General features: G+C 39.0%; 1 protein-coding gene across 1 annotated transcript in view; it reads left to right on the forward strand.

The window, feature by feature from the left end:
- Positions 1 to 58: 58 nt before the first annotated feature.
- The window catches only part of PDIA3 (protein disulfide isomerase family A member 3), a 23,303-nt gene continuing 5,770 nt past the window's right edge, over positions 59 to 17,591 (forward strand). The window contains exons 1-5 of the mRNA XM_029952751.1: positions 59 to 360; positions 5,713 to 5,791; positions 7,039 to 7,156; positions 12,701 to 12,808; positions 14,403 to 14,532. Coding sequence (XP_029808611.1) covers positions 194 to 360; positions 5,713 to 5,791; positions 7,039 to 7,156; positions 12,701 to 12,808; positions 14,403 to 14,532 — 602 coding nt within the window. The 5' untranslated portion in view covers positions 59 to 193. The remainder of the gene's footprint in view (positions 361 to 5,712; positions 5,792 to 7,038; positions 7,157 to 12,700; positions 12,809 to 14,402; positions 14,533 to 17,591) is intronic.

The following is a 17,591-nucleotide window of genomic DNA, read 5'->3' on the forward strand; positions in this document are numbered from 1 at the left end:
CGCAGGCGCCACGCAGCCAATCGGCGGCTGCCACACTGCGGCCCGAGCCGGGCTGGGGGGTTGGAACCTCCGGCTGCAGGTCCGCCTGGGCCAGACGCGCGAGAGCTAGCAGAGGGTGCGTGGTCGCGGCCGGCCTCCGCAGTCCCCGCCGAGCCCCGACCCTCCCGGCCGCCCCCAACCTCACCTTGTCGCCATGCGCCCCCGCTGTCGAGCCCTGTTTCCGGGCGTGGCGCTGCTTTTCGCCGCGGCCCGACTCGCCGCCGCCTCAGACGTGCTGGAACTCACTGACGACAACTTCGAGAGTCGCATCTCGGACACGGGCTCTGCGGGCCTCATGCTCGTCGAGTTCTTCGCCCCTTGGTGAGGCCTCTAAGCCGGGGCGTGGGAGGGTGGGAGAGCCGGGCTGGGCCGGGGGCGAAGGCGCGGGAACGGTTGGGCCTACGCAGCGCCGGCCCCCTCCACCTTTCCAGCAGGCCTCGCTGCAGCCGGCAAATTTCCCTCCCCCGGGAGCCGAGCTTCCTAGCCAAGAGAAGAGAAGTCGGCGTTGATTGCCAGGGAGCAAGATCCGGGAAGGAAACCCGAAGGCCCCACTCACGCAGGGCCGCATTTTTACCTCGGTGCTCTTGCGGCACTTACTATTTGCAGAAGGTTTAACCACCCCTTACCCCCGCTTAGACTGGTATCTTTGCAGTTTCTGGGTGAGTCAGTATTAATACTCTCCGTCCTACAAACGAGGCGTCCCAAGGCCTTACCCTGGAAGCGAACGTTTCACCAAGTGCAGAGGCCCTGGGCCCCCAGACTACTTCCTTTCTTCTTGTCCCACGCCCCGCAGCCATTGGTTTCTAGCCAAGGTCACTCAGTGGCCGCAGAATGGTCATAAGTGCTTTTTTGAGGCAAGCGATGATTTTGTCCGATCGCATGATACACACTTTCTTAATTAAGCTGATCACATTTCAGCACCAGCAGAATGCCGTCAAAAAAAAAAGTAGGTAAAAAGAATCATTTCATCAGAATCTGCCTGAAGTGTCAATTTTAATTATAATTTCTGAAAAATTCCCTAAAAGACTCCAGTGAGAAAGTATCCAGTGTGGGGAGAAATAGTCCACTTGAGGGTGATAGACTGAACAAAGGTGTAAATTCCTTAGGCAACAACTAACTCAAAGTTGGGAGTGGAGGGAGACACCGAATAGGATTTCTGACCAAGTAGACGGCATGTTTTTGTTTTAGACTCCCAAATCTTTCCCACAGAGAGCCATGATTAGTTTAAAACTTGGGATGCCTCAATATATCCATCCTAAGTACAGGTTTTTTTCTTCTCCTGCAGCAACATCTTTAGTTAAGAATGAATTGTATTCAAAAGTATCAGTAAAACAAAGTTGCTGTGTAACTTCTCACTCTCCTCTTCACTCAGCAAGGACTCAGCTGACTTCCAAGGGGTAATACTAGAAGTTCTGTAACGAAGACCACCTGAACCAGAAAAATGCGTTAGAGGCAACAGATTTTGTGTCCATGGCATCCCTGTGGTTAACGGGTAGTGCTGATTACCAATTATAGGTGGCCTTTATACATCTGCAGAAGTTACATTTTCTTTTAGAAACAACTCTTCACACTCATATAACCATGCTGCTGACTTTGAAGAGGTGTAACTATCTAGAGTGGCAGGGTGGGCTTGTAATCAAAACTGGGTGGTGCTTTTGTGACTACAGGAGTCTATGTAGAGTGAATTCCTGCAGATTGGTGGGTGATTAGACTATTAGTTTAAAGCAGATTTTTTGTTGTTGGATTGAAGGTGTTCTTTCCTAATTTAAATTGTTACATCCTTTTCCCTAAAAGTTGCATATCCTGTGGACTAATCTATCCCAAAAATTGGGTGGATCTCTGCTGTTGTGTCTGCTTTTAATTGGTCTAGAAGGTAAGGTCATCCTCCACAATGCCGGCAGGAAGGATCAGTTTTCTGAATGACTTAATTTGGAATCAAGAAGTCTCCTGTTGATCATGTCCTTATTTCTTCACATTCAGCTTTTTATTTATTAATACTTCAGCTGGAAATATTTTCTGACTGCTGTATTCCTGTATACAGATAAAGAGAACTACCTTACAAGTTAGATAAGAACAGTTAAAGAATGCTTATTGAAAGTAATTTGACCTATTTTAAGCAAGTTCTTCATCTCCTTTGTTTATGGGTATTTTTTGCACTTTCATTTTGTAGTGAAAGATTTCTTTGCAGTTGACTTTGTAGACTGATATTTCCATTATGGAGTTAATCATCTGTAGTTTGTAAGAATGGGAGTATCCGAATTTCTCTAGGGAAATACACAGCACTATTTAAATGTGGTGATATCTGAAAATTTATTGATGATTTCTGAAAACTTATTGATCAGCATTAAGTAAGTTTTAAGTCCTCAACATCTACTTTTATTGTAGATTTGTGCCCTGCTCTCTAGGATGATAGCATTCAATGACATTTGATACACAGTGTTTCTGGAGTACATATAGAAAAAGACTGTATGGATAGCATAAAATGGAATATTTTTTTTATACATGCTGATTCCTTTACTTGGAATTCCTGGTATACCCTCCTACCCCAAGTTGGTCTTTTCAACAAGATTTAGCTCAATAATTACTTTTTCCTTGAACAACTAACTTGTTGTTTCTGCCTCTCTGTTGGGACCTAATAATACTATCACCCCTGCCATTAAGGGTGTTCCTATAAGGAAAAGACTATATCAGTTTTTGTGTCAGACATTTGTCAAATGAAGTAATGATTGTTGAGTGAATATATGTTGGGAGTTATTATTAACAGCTAGATAACATCCCTGAAAGTGATGAAACTGTTTGTGTGTTAATGTTGTCCAGGGATGGGTGAAAGTAGTAGTGGTTAATCTTGATGTTTGCCTTCAGATTCCACCTCAGTTCCATTCCTAGTGAATTTGAAGAAGGTAGTCTCCTCCAGTCTTTTTGGAACTCGTTAAACAGGTCCTTACTTGGGGCATTTGATGACCTTATAGATGCAGCCAGTGCTAAGGGCAGTGGGTTTCATTTGCAGCCTTGCCACTTAACATATCTCCTCATACCCTTGGTTCCCTCCCGGATTCCTGGAGGAATCTCTTCAGTTGAGTCCCAGGGTGGGCCCAGCCATCCAATTTTTCTTTTTCTAATGTGCTCTCCGTGGATATTTTTATATGCATCTGTGTTGAGACCCAGTGGTCTGGTCTAATTATTTTATACTATTTTTTCTCTTCACATGTTTTCGGATAGTTGAGGTGAAACTTTTTAAATCTATTGCCTCAGCCTTCTTGATAATTGCATATTCAATAGAAATTTCTGTTCTGTTTCTTTTTTACTCTCATTGCTGCCACTCTGATCCAAGCTTTCAGTATCTGCCATGTGAAATATATTATCTATCTTCTAGGTGGCTTTTATTTTCTTTTCCCTTCTTATTCTATATATTGCTGACTGATGTATTCTTAATACACGTAACACATTATCTCTTAACAACAACCAAAGACCCTTCACATTTCTCTAAATGTATCATTTTCACTAGTAATTTTACCTTTGCTCTACTTTTGCCCTTATCTGAAATACAGGTCTTGGCTGAAGCCTTAAATGTTTAAAGGCCCAGATCCAATTCTTGCTTTCTTTAACAATTTTTTTTTCTTGTAACCCTTATTGTATTCCTAAAAGCCTGAATTTCTCAGATAAATTGGTTATTAAATTAGTTAGAATTTGTATGTTTTCGTTACAACCCAAGTACATGAATTGTTAATTTATTATGTAATATAAAAGGAATACAGAAAATGTAATGAGTAATACCATATTTCAGAGACCTCTAAGACACCACTGATTTTGAGAAGAGTCCGTATTTTGTGTCTCACAAAGAAGGAAGTGCTACCATTGAAATTATGACAATGATTGCAGGGCACATTCCAATTTCAGATACAGGAAATACATGAAATACAGGGAATACTATTTATTCACCACTCAGTCTAAAAATTAAAGCCAATATAGTCAAAGGCTCCAGTACATCCCTTCCCCATCTTATGTACTCCCCTGTCCTGAATTTGGTGTTTATCATCTTTTTATACTTTTAGTAAATATGTATGATACTAAACAACATCTAATATTACAGTCTTTTTTTCGTTTGTTTTCTTTAAGTTTATTTATTTTTAAGAGCAAGAGGAGAGAGAATCCCAAGCAGGCTCTACACTGCTGGTGCAGTGCACATTGCGGGGTTTGAATCCATTAACTGTGAGATCGTGACCTGAGCCAAACTCAGATTCTTAACTGACTGAGCCACCCAGATGTTTTCACATTTTTTTGTATATCACCATTCTTTCATTTAAGTTTTCTAATGATTATTTTTGAATAGAACTCCTAAAGACCTTGAAGAATGTAAGCTTTTGTAGTCCTTTGTTTTAAACAAGTTTTAGGGGCAGAATGCTTCCAAGTTATTTATCCATCACTTAATAAAATAAATTTTGAGAGTATTGGCTATGAAATCTATCAGGTTAAGTTTTTTCCATGTTTCCTTACTTCTGTTTTCTAATTCTGTTTCTGCTCTCTATGTGGAGGTTCAGAACTACTGTACCTTCTCACAGTGGTGCCTCTGCAACCTATTGGGTTTTGAAGAGATGATTTATAGCTGGTGCTAGCTATACACTGATAAGAAACATCTGCCCCTACCCTCTTTGCATATGCAGTGTGCCTATGGCACTGTTAGGACTTCCCAGGCCTAGGAGCAGGTGTTTCTGGTGGCCCTCTAGGAAAATATTTTGACAGTGTTTTATCCTCATCAGTTATTACATCCAGGTGAATTGTGTAGCTGTAAAAATCAGGCTTGCCATCTTAAATATGTCATTCTAATGCTGTGTTGAAACGTAGTTGATAAGAAAAAGACACTCCAACAGCTGCTAAAAGTGTCTGTTTAAAACAAATGAGTGCCTTTTGGGCCTCATTCTGCTATGCCTTCAAACTGGGTTTCTGGACAAATGGATTCCTATTGAAGGAATGGAGAAAAAAGTATTTGGTGATTCTTAAAGAGTTAATACCATACTTGGACCTTATATATAAGGTTTCAGTCACTATTTTTAAGAACCATAGTGCTGGTTTCCCAAGGGGAAAAAAAAGTACCTCCCTTTGGGAAATGCTACCAGGGATGGAATTGCTTATGTCTTGCTCTTCATCCTATCCTCATTAATTGGCCCGAAAGGCTTGAGCTCTTCCTTCCTCTCTTTAATGTGGGTTATAATTCTGACTATAGTTTTCAGGGCTCATTTTTCTTTTTAAGAGAGAGTACACAGGAACGGGAGATGGACAGAGGGCAAGAGAGAGAGAATCTTAAGCAGGCAAGCAGGCTCCAGTGCAGGGCTCAATCCCATGACCCTGGGATCATGACCTGAGCCAGAATAAAGAGGTGGACACTTAACTGAGCCACCCAGGCGCCCCTCATATACTTTTAATTGAGAAGAAAACAGAACGCCGCTCTGAACTGAGCTAGTCCTGTAGAGTCAACCTAAGGTTAGGGACAGTACCTTTACCTTCAGAGAGCTCTGGTTACTTTATCAGTAATGAATGCTGTTCAGGTGATGTTTTTGCTTTTGGAAGCAGCTGCTAGTTCAAAAGTCATACTATAGTTTGAGATTCTTCCTAGAGAAGTGTTGACTATCTTGAAGGATTAAACTAAGAATTTGGCTTTTTTTTTTTTTTTAATAGGTGTGGACACTGCAAGAGGCTTGCCCCTGAGTATGAAGCTGCAGCAACCAGGTTAAAAGGAATAGTCCCATTAGCAAAGGTAAGTACAGACAGATTCATCATTAAAGAAAATCAATTATTTTAAATAGTAGTTTGTAAAACTAACATTCATTTTCTCTACTCTTATGATGCTAAGAAGAGAGAACACTAGTTTTGGCTAAATACACAACTATTAATTATGGTTTCAAAAGATGAAAAGTAGTGAAACTAAGGGAATTACTGGCATAAGAAAGAAGTAAAGTATATGATAAATAAGAATTAAGGGACAAGTATAGAAAGTAAAAGTATAGTAGTTAAGGTTGCAGGAAAGTTATTGAATAAATGAATTCCATAAACTACCTTATATTCACAGTGATTGGAATAGGAAAATAATAGGGTGCTGTGAGTGTGTAACTAACTGGTCAGCTATAAACTTGGTATTTGCTTTTACAATCAAAGTAATGCTTCTAGAGCTTGGCCATTATTATAATAAGCCCATAGTTGTTCCAGTATAAAAGCTCACATCTTGGCCAGCCTCAAATAAATAGTTCCTACATATATATATATGACTGTTTTTGGAAATTGCTTTTGTTCCTGATATTTCTATGGCGATTTGCCATAGGAGGATAAAAAGGTTCAGTCATTATTTAATTCCTGCTTTGTGTGGCTATAGCCTGTGTTACTATGGACGCATTACTTTCTAAACCTCAATTTGTGTCATTGGGACCATACGTCAGATCTCGTGAAGAATGAATGAAATAACATATGCAAAGTGCCTTTAGCACTACCTACTTTGGGGTAAGTAGCTAAATAGATAGGAGTTGTTTTCTTTTAATGTTTACTTACTTTTGAGGGAGTGCAATCAGGAGAGGGACAGAGGATCTGAAGTGGGCTTTGCACTGATAGCAGTAAGCCTGATGTGGGACTTGAAATCACGAGTCACAGGACCATGACTTAAGCTGAAGTTGGACGTTCAACTAACTTAAGCCACCCAGGTGTCCCCCCTCTAAGGCAGAAAAAAGGCCAAGACCACTGCTTTAAACAATAGAGACTTCAAAGTCAGATTTTAAATAGTCATTTCTGCATTTTGGAGGAGGTCCAGCAATCTAAATTTTAATGAATTATTTGAGTGATTCTGATACAGCTAGCCCAGCACCAGTCTGTCTTTAAAATCTAATACTCTGTGGCATGTGTGCAAAGAATTGCTTGATCCTTTTATGATTTGACCAGTCTTAGTATTTGGGGGATATAGGAGGAGCCTGCAACAGGCATCTCGGTAACAGATGGTTTGTGTGTTTTAATCTTTAGGTCGATTGTACTGCCAACACGAATACCTGTAATAAGTATGGAGTCAGTGGATATCCAACCTTGAAGATATTTAGAGATGGTGAAGAAGCTGGTGCTTATGATGGGCCCAGGACTGCCGGTAAGAATTTTGGATTACTTTCTGGAAACTGAATTTGTTAATTGCCCTGTTTTTTTGTAGTGGGAACATGGCATTTTTCTTTTTTCTTTTTTTTTTTTTAAATGTTTTATTTATTTTTGATACAGAGAGAGACAGAGCATGAGAGGGGGAGGGGCAGAGAGAGGGAGACGCAGAACTGAAAGTAGGCTCCAGGCTCTGAGCCTGACGCGGGGCTCGAACCCACGAACGTGAGATCTGACCTGAGCCAAAGCCGGAGGCTCAACCAACTGAGCCACCCAGGCACCCCAACATGACATTTTTCTATACAACATAACTTTCTGTCTTAAAAAAATCCTCCTGTAGGAGGTCAGTTTGGTATCTAAAAAAGACTTCTCTAAGTAAATAGATTATGTAAGTAATATAGAAAATATTTGAACTTGAGTTATAAGGTCTGCTATGCATTTTTTCATTTGACATGTTTATTGAATACTTACTCTGTGCCAGATATTCTAGATATACTAGGTGCTCTGTATTTATTGTTAAATAAAACATATAAAGTTCCTACTCTAACGGTGCTTACATTCTCGGAAATGAAGAGAAGAGGGCAACAAACAAGTTTAAAAATATATAGAGAAAATTACTTCACATCCATTATGGTGGCTTCTATCAAACACACACACACGCACCAGAAAATAACAAGTGTCGATGAAGATGCAGAGATACTAGAACCATTGTGTACTGGTTAGTGTGAATGTAAAATGCTATAGCCACTATGGAAAACAATATGAAAATTCCTGAAAACAGTAGAATTACTGTATAATCTAGCAATTCTACCTCTCGATATATACCCAAAAGAATTAAGAGCAGAGTCTTGAAGATAAATATGTACACCCATGTTTATAGCTGCATTATTTATAATAGCCAAAAGATGGAAGCAACCCAAGTGTTGCATCAGTGGATGACTGGACCTAAAAAATGTGGCATGTTACTAATAATTATATATAAACATATATAATATAATGGAATATTATTCAGCCTCAGGAAATGAAGTTCTGACATGTGCTATAACATGGATGAACCTTGAACACATTATGCTTGGTGAGGTAAACCAATCATACACAGAAAAAATACCATGACATGCCAACTTAAAGGAGTTCCTAGTATAGTAAAATTCATAGAGACAGAAAGTAGAATGGTGGTTCTCAAGGACAATGGGGTAAAGAAAATGGAGGTTTTTATTTTTTAATGGGTAGAGTTTTACTTTTGCAAGATAACAAGAATAGTAGAGAATGGTTATGCAACAATGTGAATGTACTTAATGCCACAGAACTATACCCTTAAAAATGGTTAAGATGGGGCACCTGGGTGGCTCAGTTGGTTAAGCATCTGACTCTTGAATTTGGCTCAGGTCATAGGCCCAGGTTCATGGATTGAGCTCCACGTCGGGCTCTGTGCTCAATGTGGAGATTATCTCTCTCTCTCTTTCTTGCTCCTCCCCCGCTCACCCGCACACTTTCTTTCAAAAAAAATTAAAAGTATTATGTATATTTTATCACAATGAAAAATTATTTAATGCCAATATATATGGATATGATCAATTCAGTTAGTGATAAAACCGTTAAAAGGGGAAATTAGGGGCGCCTGGGTGACCCAGTTGGTTAAGTGTCCAACTTTGGCTCAGGTCATGATCATGGTTCATGAATTGTAGCCCCATATCGGGCTCTCTGCTGTCAGCACAGACCCTGCTTTGGATCCTCTGTTCCCCTCTCTCTGCCCCTCCCCCACTCACACACGCACCTGCTTTCTCCCCCCTTCCCCATCAAAAAAAAGAAAAAAAATAAAACCATATGATATGATAGTGATTGGGTTTGGGAATACCACATCATCACAGTTATCAGGGCTGTAATCTTTAGCTGAGACCTGAATGATAGGAATGAGCTAACCTTGAGATCTGGGCCAGAGCCGTCCAAGCAAAGGGAAAGACTCTAAGGTGTACAAAAAGGCCCTAAGGTATAACAGAGCTTGATGTTTTCAAGGGACAGAAAGACCATGTGGCTAGAGTATAATTAGCACGGATGACAAATTAAGTTTGAAAAATAGGGACTAGGTCCTATAGGGCCTATGATTGATGGGAAAAAATATTTTGGACAGCTCTGTCTTCAGTCTACCAAATAACCATGCATATTTTCCCTTTTCATGTTGGAAAGCTAAGAGAAAAAAAGGGGTCAGTTGGGTATTTTGGGGAGGTGGAATGTCATCAGTATACCTGATTGTTACTCATAAACAAAGCTCTACATTATATGGCTGCCACCTAACTCTCCTATCTTCTCAAGATTGTCTCACCTTAGGACCTTTGCCCTGGTTCTATTCACAGCCCAAGATGATCTTCCCCTAGGTTTGCATGGCTTGCTCCTTTTTGTCAGGCAGATCATGGCTTAAATTTCACCTCCCAGAGGCTTTCCCAGGCTACCAGACCTAAGGTAGTCACCCTGTCATTTTCTTAACACATCACCCTCTTAATTCTCTCGATAGTGCAGGTTATTATATGAGTTTTTAATTGTTTACTTATTTGGAGATTTTATTTATTATTTGAGGGTTTACTTGGAGATTTACTTACACTGTATGCTCTAAGAAAACAGAGACCCTGTCAATTTACTACTGTTGTCTTCAGCACCTAGATTCTTCACATCTAGTAGATACTGAATAACTCTTTGTTGAATGCATAAACAAATATTTCAGCTCAACTGAGATCATTTAACCAACACTTCACATTTGATATGTCTAAGCACAGAAGGAAGCAAAATTTTTTCCTGAGTTAAAAGTATTAACAAAGAATCCATGTTACTATTTAGATTTTACTCATTTAATTTAGGGTAGAATTAGCAGTTAGAATTACTGAAATATTTTTCTGAACTTGAACAGGTCTTAACCTAATTATAGATGAACCATATTAAACTGCCACTGGTCATGTATTCTCACTTGTGCTATAACCTAGATTTCTTAAATTTGAGAATTTCTCAGTATCTGACTATAAGGTTCAGATGTTTGGCTACTTAGAATATACAAAATATATAAAATAATATATATTTTGTTCATGTACTCCTGGAGGAATTGTGCTTTTTGCCCTCCTGCTTAAAGTGGTTGCTCCACACTCCCATTTTACCTTCCAGAGAATTTTAAATTCTTAGGGAGAAAAGTAACACATCTCATCATAGCCCCAGGTTAAAGTTCTTTATAATTTATATCATTATGTAGAAATAATGATCCTCTTGAAGACTAAATAAATATATCCAATTTCTTTTTTTTTAATGTTTTTATTTATTTTTGAGACAGAGAGAGACAGAGCATGAGCGGGGGAGGGGCAGAGAGATAGAGAGAGGGAGACACAGAATCAGAAGCAGGCTCCAGGCTCTGAGCTGTCAGCACAGAGCCTGATGTGGGGCTCAAACCCACGAACGTGAGATCATGACCTAAGCCAAAGTCAGAGGCTTAGCCGACTGAGCCACCCAGGCGCCCCAAATATATCCAATTTCAATTAATCTGATGATGCAACCCCTCCTATGTGAGGAGTTGAGGAAAACATTTAAAAGGGAAAAAAAGTCCCTGGCTGGAAAGAGAAAGGAAAAACATTAGAAAAACTAGAGACTATTTTGTATTGAAAGAGTTAAACAGTACTGTGTCTCAGCCAGTTAACAAATCAGTAGAGTACTTAGAAGAGAAAGCGGGTGCAAGAGGTAGAATATTTCGGAGGAGGAGCATTGCCTGTTTGTTCTCCTGGCATTTTGAGCCTGTGAATAGTTTTAGTGGACCCCAGAAGAAAAGAGAGTTGGTATGTCAACTAGGCTTAAGGGATAAGCTATTTTTTGTGTTTTCTAAACTGTTTTACTTATCTAGCCCATTTCACCTCAGTAGGCAAGTGTGATGTAGGTGGACATGGCATAATTTCACCTATATATAGTTAAAGCCTTAAATAGGCTAGCCAAGTCACTGCATTTTCTGCTTGGTTTTTGTTTTGTTTTGTTTTCTTTCCTTTTTTTTTTTTTTTTTTTTTTGCATTTTTCTGCCTTTAAAATGTAAGGCTACAAGTGACTCTGGTACTTGAGAATAAGGGATATTTGCTTATTTAATTTATTTGCAAAGTGGATGTTTCTCAGATGTATATGGTTTTTTTTTTTTCAGATGTATATGTTAAGTTATTCTAGACCTAGGTATATATCTCTGAGCAAAACAGACAAAAATCCTTATGCATTTGGAATTTACTTTGTAGGGGGGAGGGAATAGATGAAAATAATAAGGACAGAGTATTAATTAGATGGGTAAAAAGTGCTATAGAGAAATATAAAGTGGGGGACGGGAATTTATGAGTTTTGGAGACTGAATAAGTTTTAGTTCACAATGGGATGATCAGGGAGAGCATCACTGAGAAGATGGCATTTGAGTAAAGACCTAAAGGAGGTGAGAAAGGGAGCCAGGAGGATCTGGGGAAAGTTTGTTCTAGGCAGAGAGAGTAACATCAGTGAAGGCAATATTAATTTGTACTGTTATAAAACACTTTACATATATTCAGTATATACATCCTGGGTAGGGGTATAAATAAGTGCAATCTCTTTGAGGGATAGTTTAACCATTATAAATTCATGTACTCTGATCCAGTGAATCTGCTTCTAGAAATTTAACCTACAGATTTTTTTCAATCATGTGTAAATGATATTAGTACAAGATTATTTATTGTAGGATCATTTATAACAGCAAGAAATTGGAAACCAAAATGTCCATCATTTGTGTCTGATAAAATACATTATGGTACATCCATGCAGTGAAACACTACATAGTTATAAAAAAGACTGAAGTACCTCTTTGTGTATATTGGTATAAATTATCTCTAAATTATCTTAAGTGACAAAAAGAAAATACAGAAGAGCATATATATATGCTGCCATTTGGGGAGAAAAGAAAGAAAAAATAAATACATAATTGCTTGTTTATGCATAATATGTTTGTTTATGCATAATATGTAGACAAAAACTGAAATATCTTATAGGGAGGAAACTGGGTAACTAAAGACAAAGAAGGAATAAAACTTTTCATTGTGTATCCTTTTGAACTTTTTCTTTTAAAGAATTTGTTTTTTTATTAAATTTTTTAAAATTTATTTTTTGAATGTTTTACTTACTTTTTGGGAGAGAGAGTTCAAGCAGGGTAGGGGGTGGGGGGACAGAGAATCCAAAGTGGGCTTGGCAGTGACAGCAGCTAGCCCAATGTGGGGCTCCAGCTCATGAACCATGAGATGATCTGAGCCGAAGATGGACGCTCAACTGAGCGACTCAGGTGCCCCAAGAGTTTATTTTTAATTACTCTCCATTGCTTTTCAGCCTTTTGGCTAAGATCAAGTGTTTAAGTAATCTCCACACCCAACTTGACTGGAACTTAGAACCCTGAGGTCAAGAATCGCATGCTCCTCCGTCTGAGCCAGGCGCCCACTTTTTGAACTTCGAGTATGTGAATGATTGCCTTCTCAAAAATAAGAAATTTGTGTTGCTATAATCTTTCATCTTATCTTTTAAGATGGAATTGTCAGCCACCTGAAGAAGCAGGCTGGACCAGCCTCTGTTCCTCTCAGGACCGAGGAAGAATTTGAGAAGTTCATTAGTGACAAAGATGCTTCTGTGGTGGGTAAGTAGCAAATATTTGATTATACAACAAAATCAACTGTTTCAAAAACCCTCTAATATCTGAGAAAATGACAAAGTTAAGACAGTTTAGGAAACCTTGGAGGCAGTTGAAAAAACACTTCATAGATTTAGGTCAGCATTACTATAATGTGGAAAAAATTGGTTTTATTTGAGTGGCTTTGTGTTCTTACAAATAAAGATTAACTTCAATTTAAAACCCAAAATAGGAAAACAGCTTTTTCAATCACATGTCAAACTCTGAGATTTAACTCAATAGGGGAGTTAAGATTGAAAATAATGTTTTAAGGTGGGAGCATACTAGTAAATACTAAACCTGTGTCTGCTGTTTTCACAGGAGTAGGGGATTTAGTTCTTGAGATTAAATTGCTAGGGTTTGTGTACATTTATACAGCAACCTTTGCTTTTTCAGGTGTTGCAGTATCTCATTTTATCTTTAAAACAACTTGAACCAGCTAAACACATTTTACATCTGGAGTGTTCTTTGTTTTGTTTTAAATTAATGTGTAATACATTTGACTTAAAAAATGAATTTAAACATGTAACTATGTTTGTGCTTCTCTTGTTATTAAAACTCTCTGCCAGTAGAAGATGGTTTATAATTTAAATTTGATTAAAAGCTACTTCTTACCATCTGGATTTTACTGATTCTGTATATTTTCAAAGAGTTAACTATAAGCAGACGCTTAAGAACAGGAAGGTTTCATGGTGTGCCTGGGTGGCTCAGTCGGTTGAGTGTCTGACTTCAGTACAGATCATGATCTTACATTCATGGGTTCAAGCCCTGTATTGGGCTCTGTTTGGATTCTGTGTCTCCCTCTGTCTTTGCCCCTCTCCTGCTCATGCTCTGTCTCTCTCAAAAATTAAAATAAAAACGTTAAAAAAAAAAAAACAAAAAGAGACTCCTATGTTTCAGTCACTTTTCTAGACTTGAAGTTCTAAAGACAAATCAGAAAAAATAAAGGGAAGTAATTTATGGATTATTTTGACATATTGTCTTATTTGATCCTTCTGACCCCTAAAATGGTCCCTGAAACTCTACGAAGTTAAGCAATTTGCCCACATTTATTTGTGAAAAACTAGAATTAAGACTTGAACCCTGACATGGGGTTCCTGGGTGGCTCAGGCTCTTTGTTACGCATCCGACTTCAGCTCAGGTCATGATACCACGGTTTGTGGGTTTGAGCCCTGCTCTGTGCTGATGGCTCAGAGCCTGCAGCTTGCTTCAGATTCTGTGTCTCCCTCTCTCTCTTCCCCTCCTCTGCTTGTGCTCTGTCTCTGTCTCTCTCTCAAAAATAAATAAATTTTAAAAAACAAAAAAAGATTTGAGCCCTGACAAATTCTCTCACTTGACTCCCTTGGACAAATTTTTTTTTTTAAAGGATAGAGGGAAAATTCTCATCCTAAGTTATTGTGTCAAATATCCTAGGTAGTCATGGCAAAGCAGACCCAGTTCTCTTATCTATCTCACTTTGCTTCTCTGTAAATAGAATGAAGGCTTTGAAAATAGAAAATTATTTTAAAGTTTGAATATATTTCAACACTGTTTCTTCCTTGTGTTTGACATTTTTGAACAGGTTTTTTCAAAGATTTATTCAGTGATGCTCACTCTGAGTTTCTGAAAGCAGCCAGCAACTTGAGGGATAACTACCGATTTGCACACACCAATGTGGAGTCTCTTGTGAACAAATATGATGACAATGGAGAGTAAGTGACTGAGTTGACCACTTTGTAAGATTTCTGGACCGAATACTAATTGTGTGAACTGGGGATTTTTAGGCCCAAAAGATTTCCTGAACACTTGCTAGGCATAAGCTAACTGTTAGAAATTCTTACTGCCTTTGAGGTGCATCTGGTAGAGGGAGACTGTCAATATGCTAAAAAAATGTAAGTGTCAGGTGAGCGTTACAGGTGTTATGATAGACATATATTCAGGGCATGTGGGAAGAACAGAGGGAGTGATTTTTTTTTTCTTTAGTGGTGGGGAGTAGTATCAGAAAAAACTTAAGGGAACCTGAGTGGCTCAGTTGGTTAAGCTTCTTACTCTTGATTTCAGCTCAGGTCATGATCTCACAGTTCATGAGATTGAGCCCTGGGTTGGGATCTTCATGGAGATTGCTTGGGATTCTCTCTCTCCCTCTCTCTGTCCTTCCCCCATTCCCTTCCCCCCTCCTCCTCCCTCTCTAAATGAATGAATGAATGAATGAATAAACTTAAAAAAAGACTTTATGGAGGACATAATTCTTGAGGTATGTTTTGAAAGATAAGTTTTTCCAGGCAGGTTTTAGCAGTTGGAATAAAAATTGTTCCATATTTAAAAAGAAAATGAGAGCTGCAGGAATGAGGGCCCCAGGTTATGAAGTAACTTAGGAATGTTGAGATCTGTAGTACTGCTGGAGTCTTGTTTGTAAATGATGTCATGGTGAAAGGTTAGCAGAAACCAAATTATAGAAGACTTTGGAAGGGCATACCAAATAATTTAAAAACTTCCTTTAGTGTTTATATTTTATGTAGACAGAATGCAAGTGGGGGAGGAGCAGAGAGAGAGGGAGACACAGAATCTGAACCAGGCTCCAAGCTCTGAGCTATCAGCACAGAGCCCAATGTGGGGTTTGCACCCACAGACCTTGATTGAGATCATGACCTGAGCCAAAGTTGGATGGTTACCCGCCTCAGCCCACCCAGGTACCCCAAGTTCATGCAAAAGAATTTTGATTTTATCTTTTAGATATTTAAGAGCCATTAAAGGCTTTCAGCTGGAGAGTAATGTGATTTTGTATTTCAGAAGAAAAGTTGCTAGAACCCATGTGATGATGGTTTGAAAGGGGAGGAATGGCAAGGGAGTCAGAGTCTAAACTAAGGGTGATCTCTGAGAGGCTGAATTAAGTCAGCATTAGGGGCATAGGAAGAAGGAGAGAGTACAGAAAATATAAACAATAGGATTTTGTCCCTAGCCATGTGTGAAAAGAGGAAGATCAAGAGTGAGTCTGTTTTAAAGACTTGGATGACTGGGCCAACAACAGTCATTGATCTAGGAAAAAGATGAAGAGTAACAAATATAAATAAAAAGGGAATGATGATGAGTTCATTTTGCCATAGCGAGTGTGAAGTTTGTGAGATGACCAGGTGCAGAAGATCCAGTAAATTCAGGAGAGGTTCAGAACTAGAGATAAACATTTATGGGTCAAGCACATGTAAATAATTCTTGAAACCATGAGACAAGAAGAGATCATCCTAAGAAGAAATGTGTGCCAAGGGCTAGCGTTACTGATTTATATTTAACACAATATATCATGTTTACAATGTGCCATTTACTGTTAATTCATTTAATCCTCCTAACAACTGGTGAGACAGATCTGTTATTATCCTCATTTTATAGATAAGCCCTCAAAGAGGTTAATTTCTTTAGCTTCACAGTGCTTATATGGCAGAACTAGGCTCTGAACCTAGAAAATCTGGATGCAAAGTTGTAGGCTTGACTGGCTTGTAGATTAAGACCTACCAGGTCTGTAAATGAATGTGGAGCTACCTGTGGCTCATAAGGTCATCACCTATCAGTCTATTAACCTTAGATGTATTCATGGTGGCTGCCTTTAAAGTGGCCTATCAGCTTCTGATTAGAAGACTTATTGAGAAGACCTTACATGAAGGGGGGGTTCTTAAGGTCATCATGTGTACACCAAGACCATAACATCATTAAAGAGTATATTTGGACCTGTTGGATTTTTGGTTTTTTGGAAATAACTGCTCTGAAGTTTGTAACTATATAAAAAAAACAAACAAATCCAAATCAGCCCTTTTCACATTAAAAAATTTTTTTTTAATGTTTTTATTTATTTTTGAGAGAGAGCGTGAGCAGGGGAGGGTCAGAGAGAAAGAGGGAGACACAGAATCCAAAGACAGGCTCCAGGCTCTGACGCGGGGCCTGAACCCATGAACCATGAGATCATGACCTGAGCCAAAGCCGGACACTCAACCAACTGAGCCACTCAGGTGCCCCAGCCCTATTCACATTTTTGTTTGCCCAGGATGTTTGTATTAGGTTCCCTTTTGCTGTGTAGTTTCCCTGTGTTCTATAAAATGATTGTGTTTTAATTGACATAAAGTCCATGGTTAATATTGGAAGAGTGAGAGTAGGATATAAGGAATTAAAGGTGCTGACTCCTAGGGGTGCCTGGGTAGCTCAGTCAGTTTTAGTGTCTGACTTAGGCTCAGTTCATGATCTTGAAGTTCGTGAGTTTGAGCCTTATATTGGGCTTTCTGCTAACAGCTCATGGCCTGGAACCTGCTTTGGATTCTGTGTCTCCATGTCTCTCTGCCCCTCCCCTGCGCTCACATGAGCTCTCTCTCTCTCTTTCTCTCAAAAAAAAAAAAAAAAAAAAAATTCTAGTGTGCTGATGCCTAGCCAAAAACAAGTGATAAAATTCTGTGTGGGTGTGTGTGCATGTGGGAAGCAGGAATGAATGAAGGAGAATCTAGAGGTGAGAGATTAGTAGTTAAAATAGTGGTATTTTCTGGGAAAAGTGATACTTGATATAAACCTGTGACTCAGAACAAATTGGAGTTCAGTTTTAGCTGAATAAATCTAGAAATTGATTTTTTAATGTTTTATTTATTTTTGATACAGAGAGAGACAGAGCATGAGAGGGGGAGGGACAGAGAGAGAAGGAGACACAGAACCAGAAGTAGGCTCCAGGCTCTGAGCTAGCTGTCAGCGCAGAGCCTGACGCGGGGCTCGAACCCACGAATGTGAGATCTGACCTGAG

This window comes from Suricata suricatta, chromosome 9 (genome assembly GCF_006229205.1).
Source record: "Suricata suricatta isolate VVHF042 chromosome 9, meerkat_22Aug2017_6uvM2_HiC, whole genome shotgun sequence".
Taxonomy (NCBI): Eukaryota; Metazoa; Chordata; class Mammalia; order Carnivora; family Herpestidae; genus Suricata; species Suricata suricatta.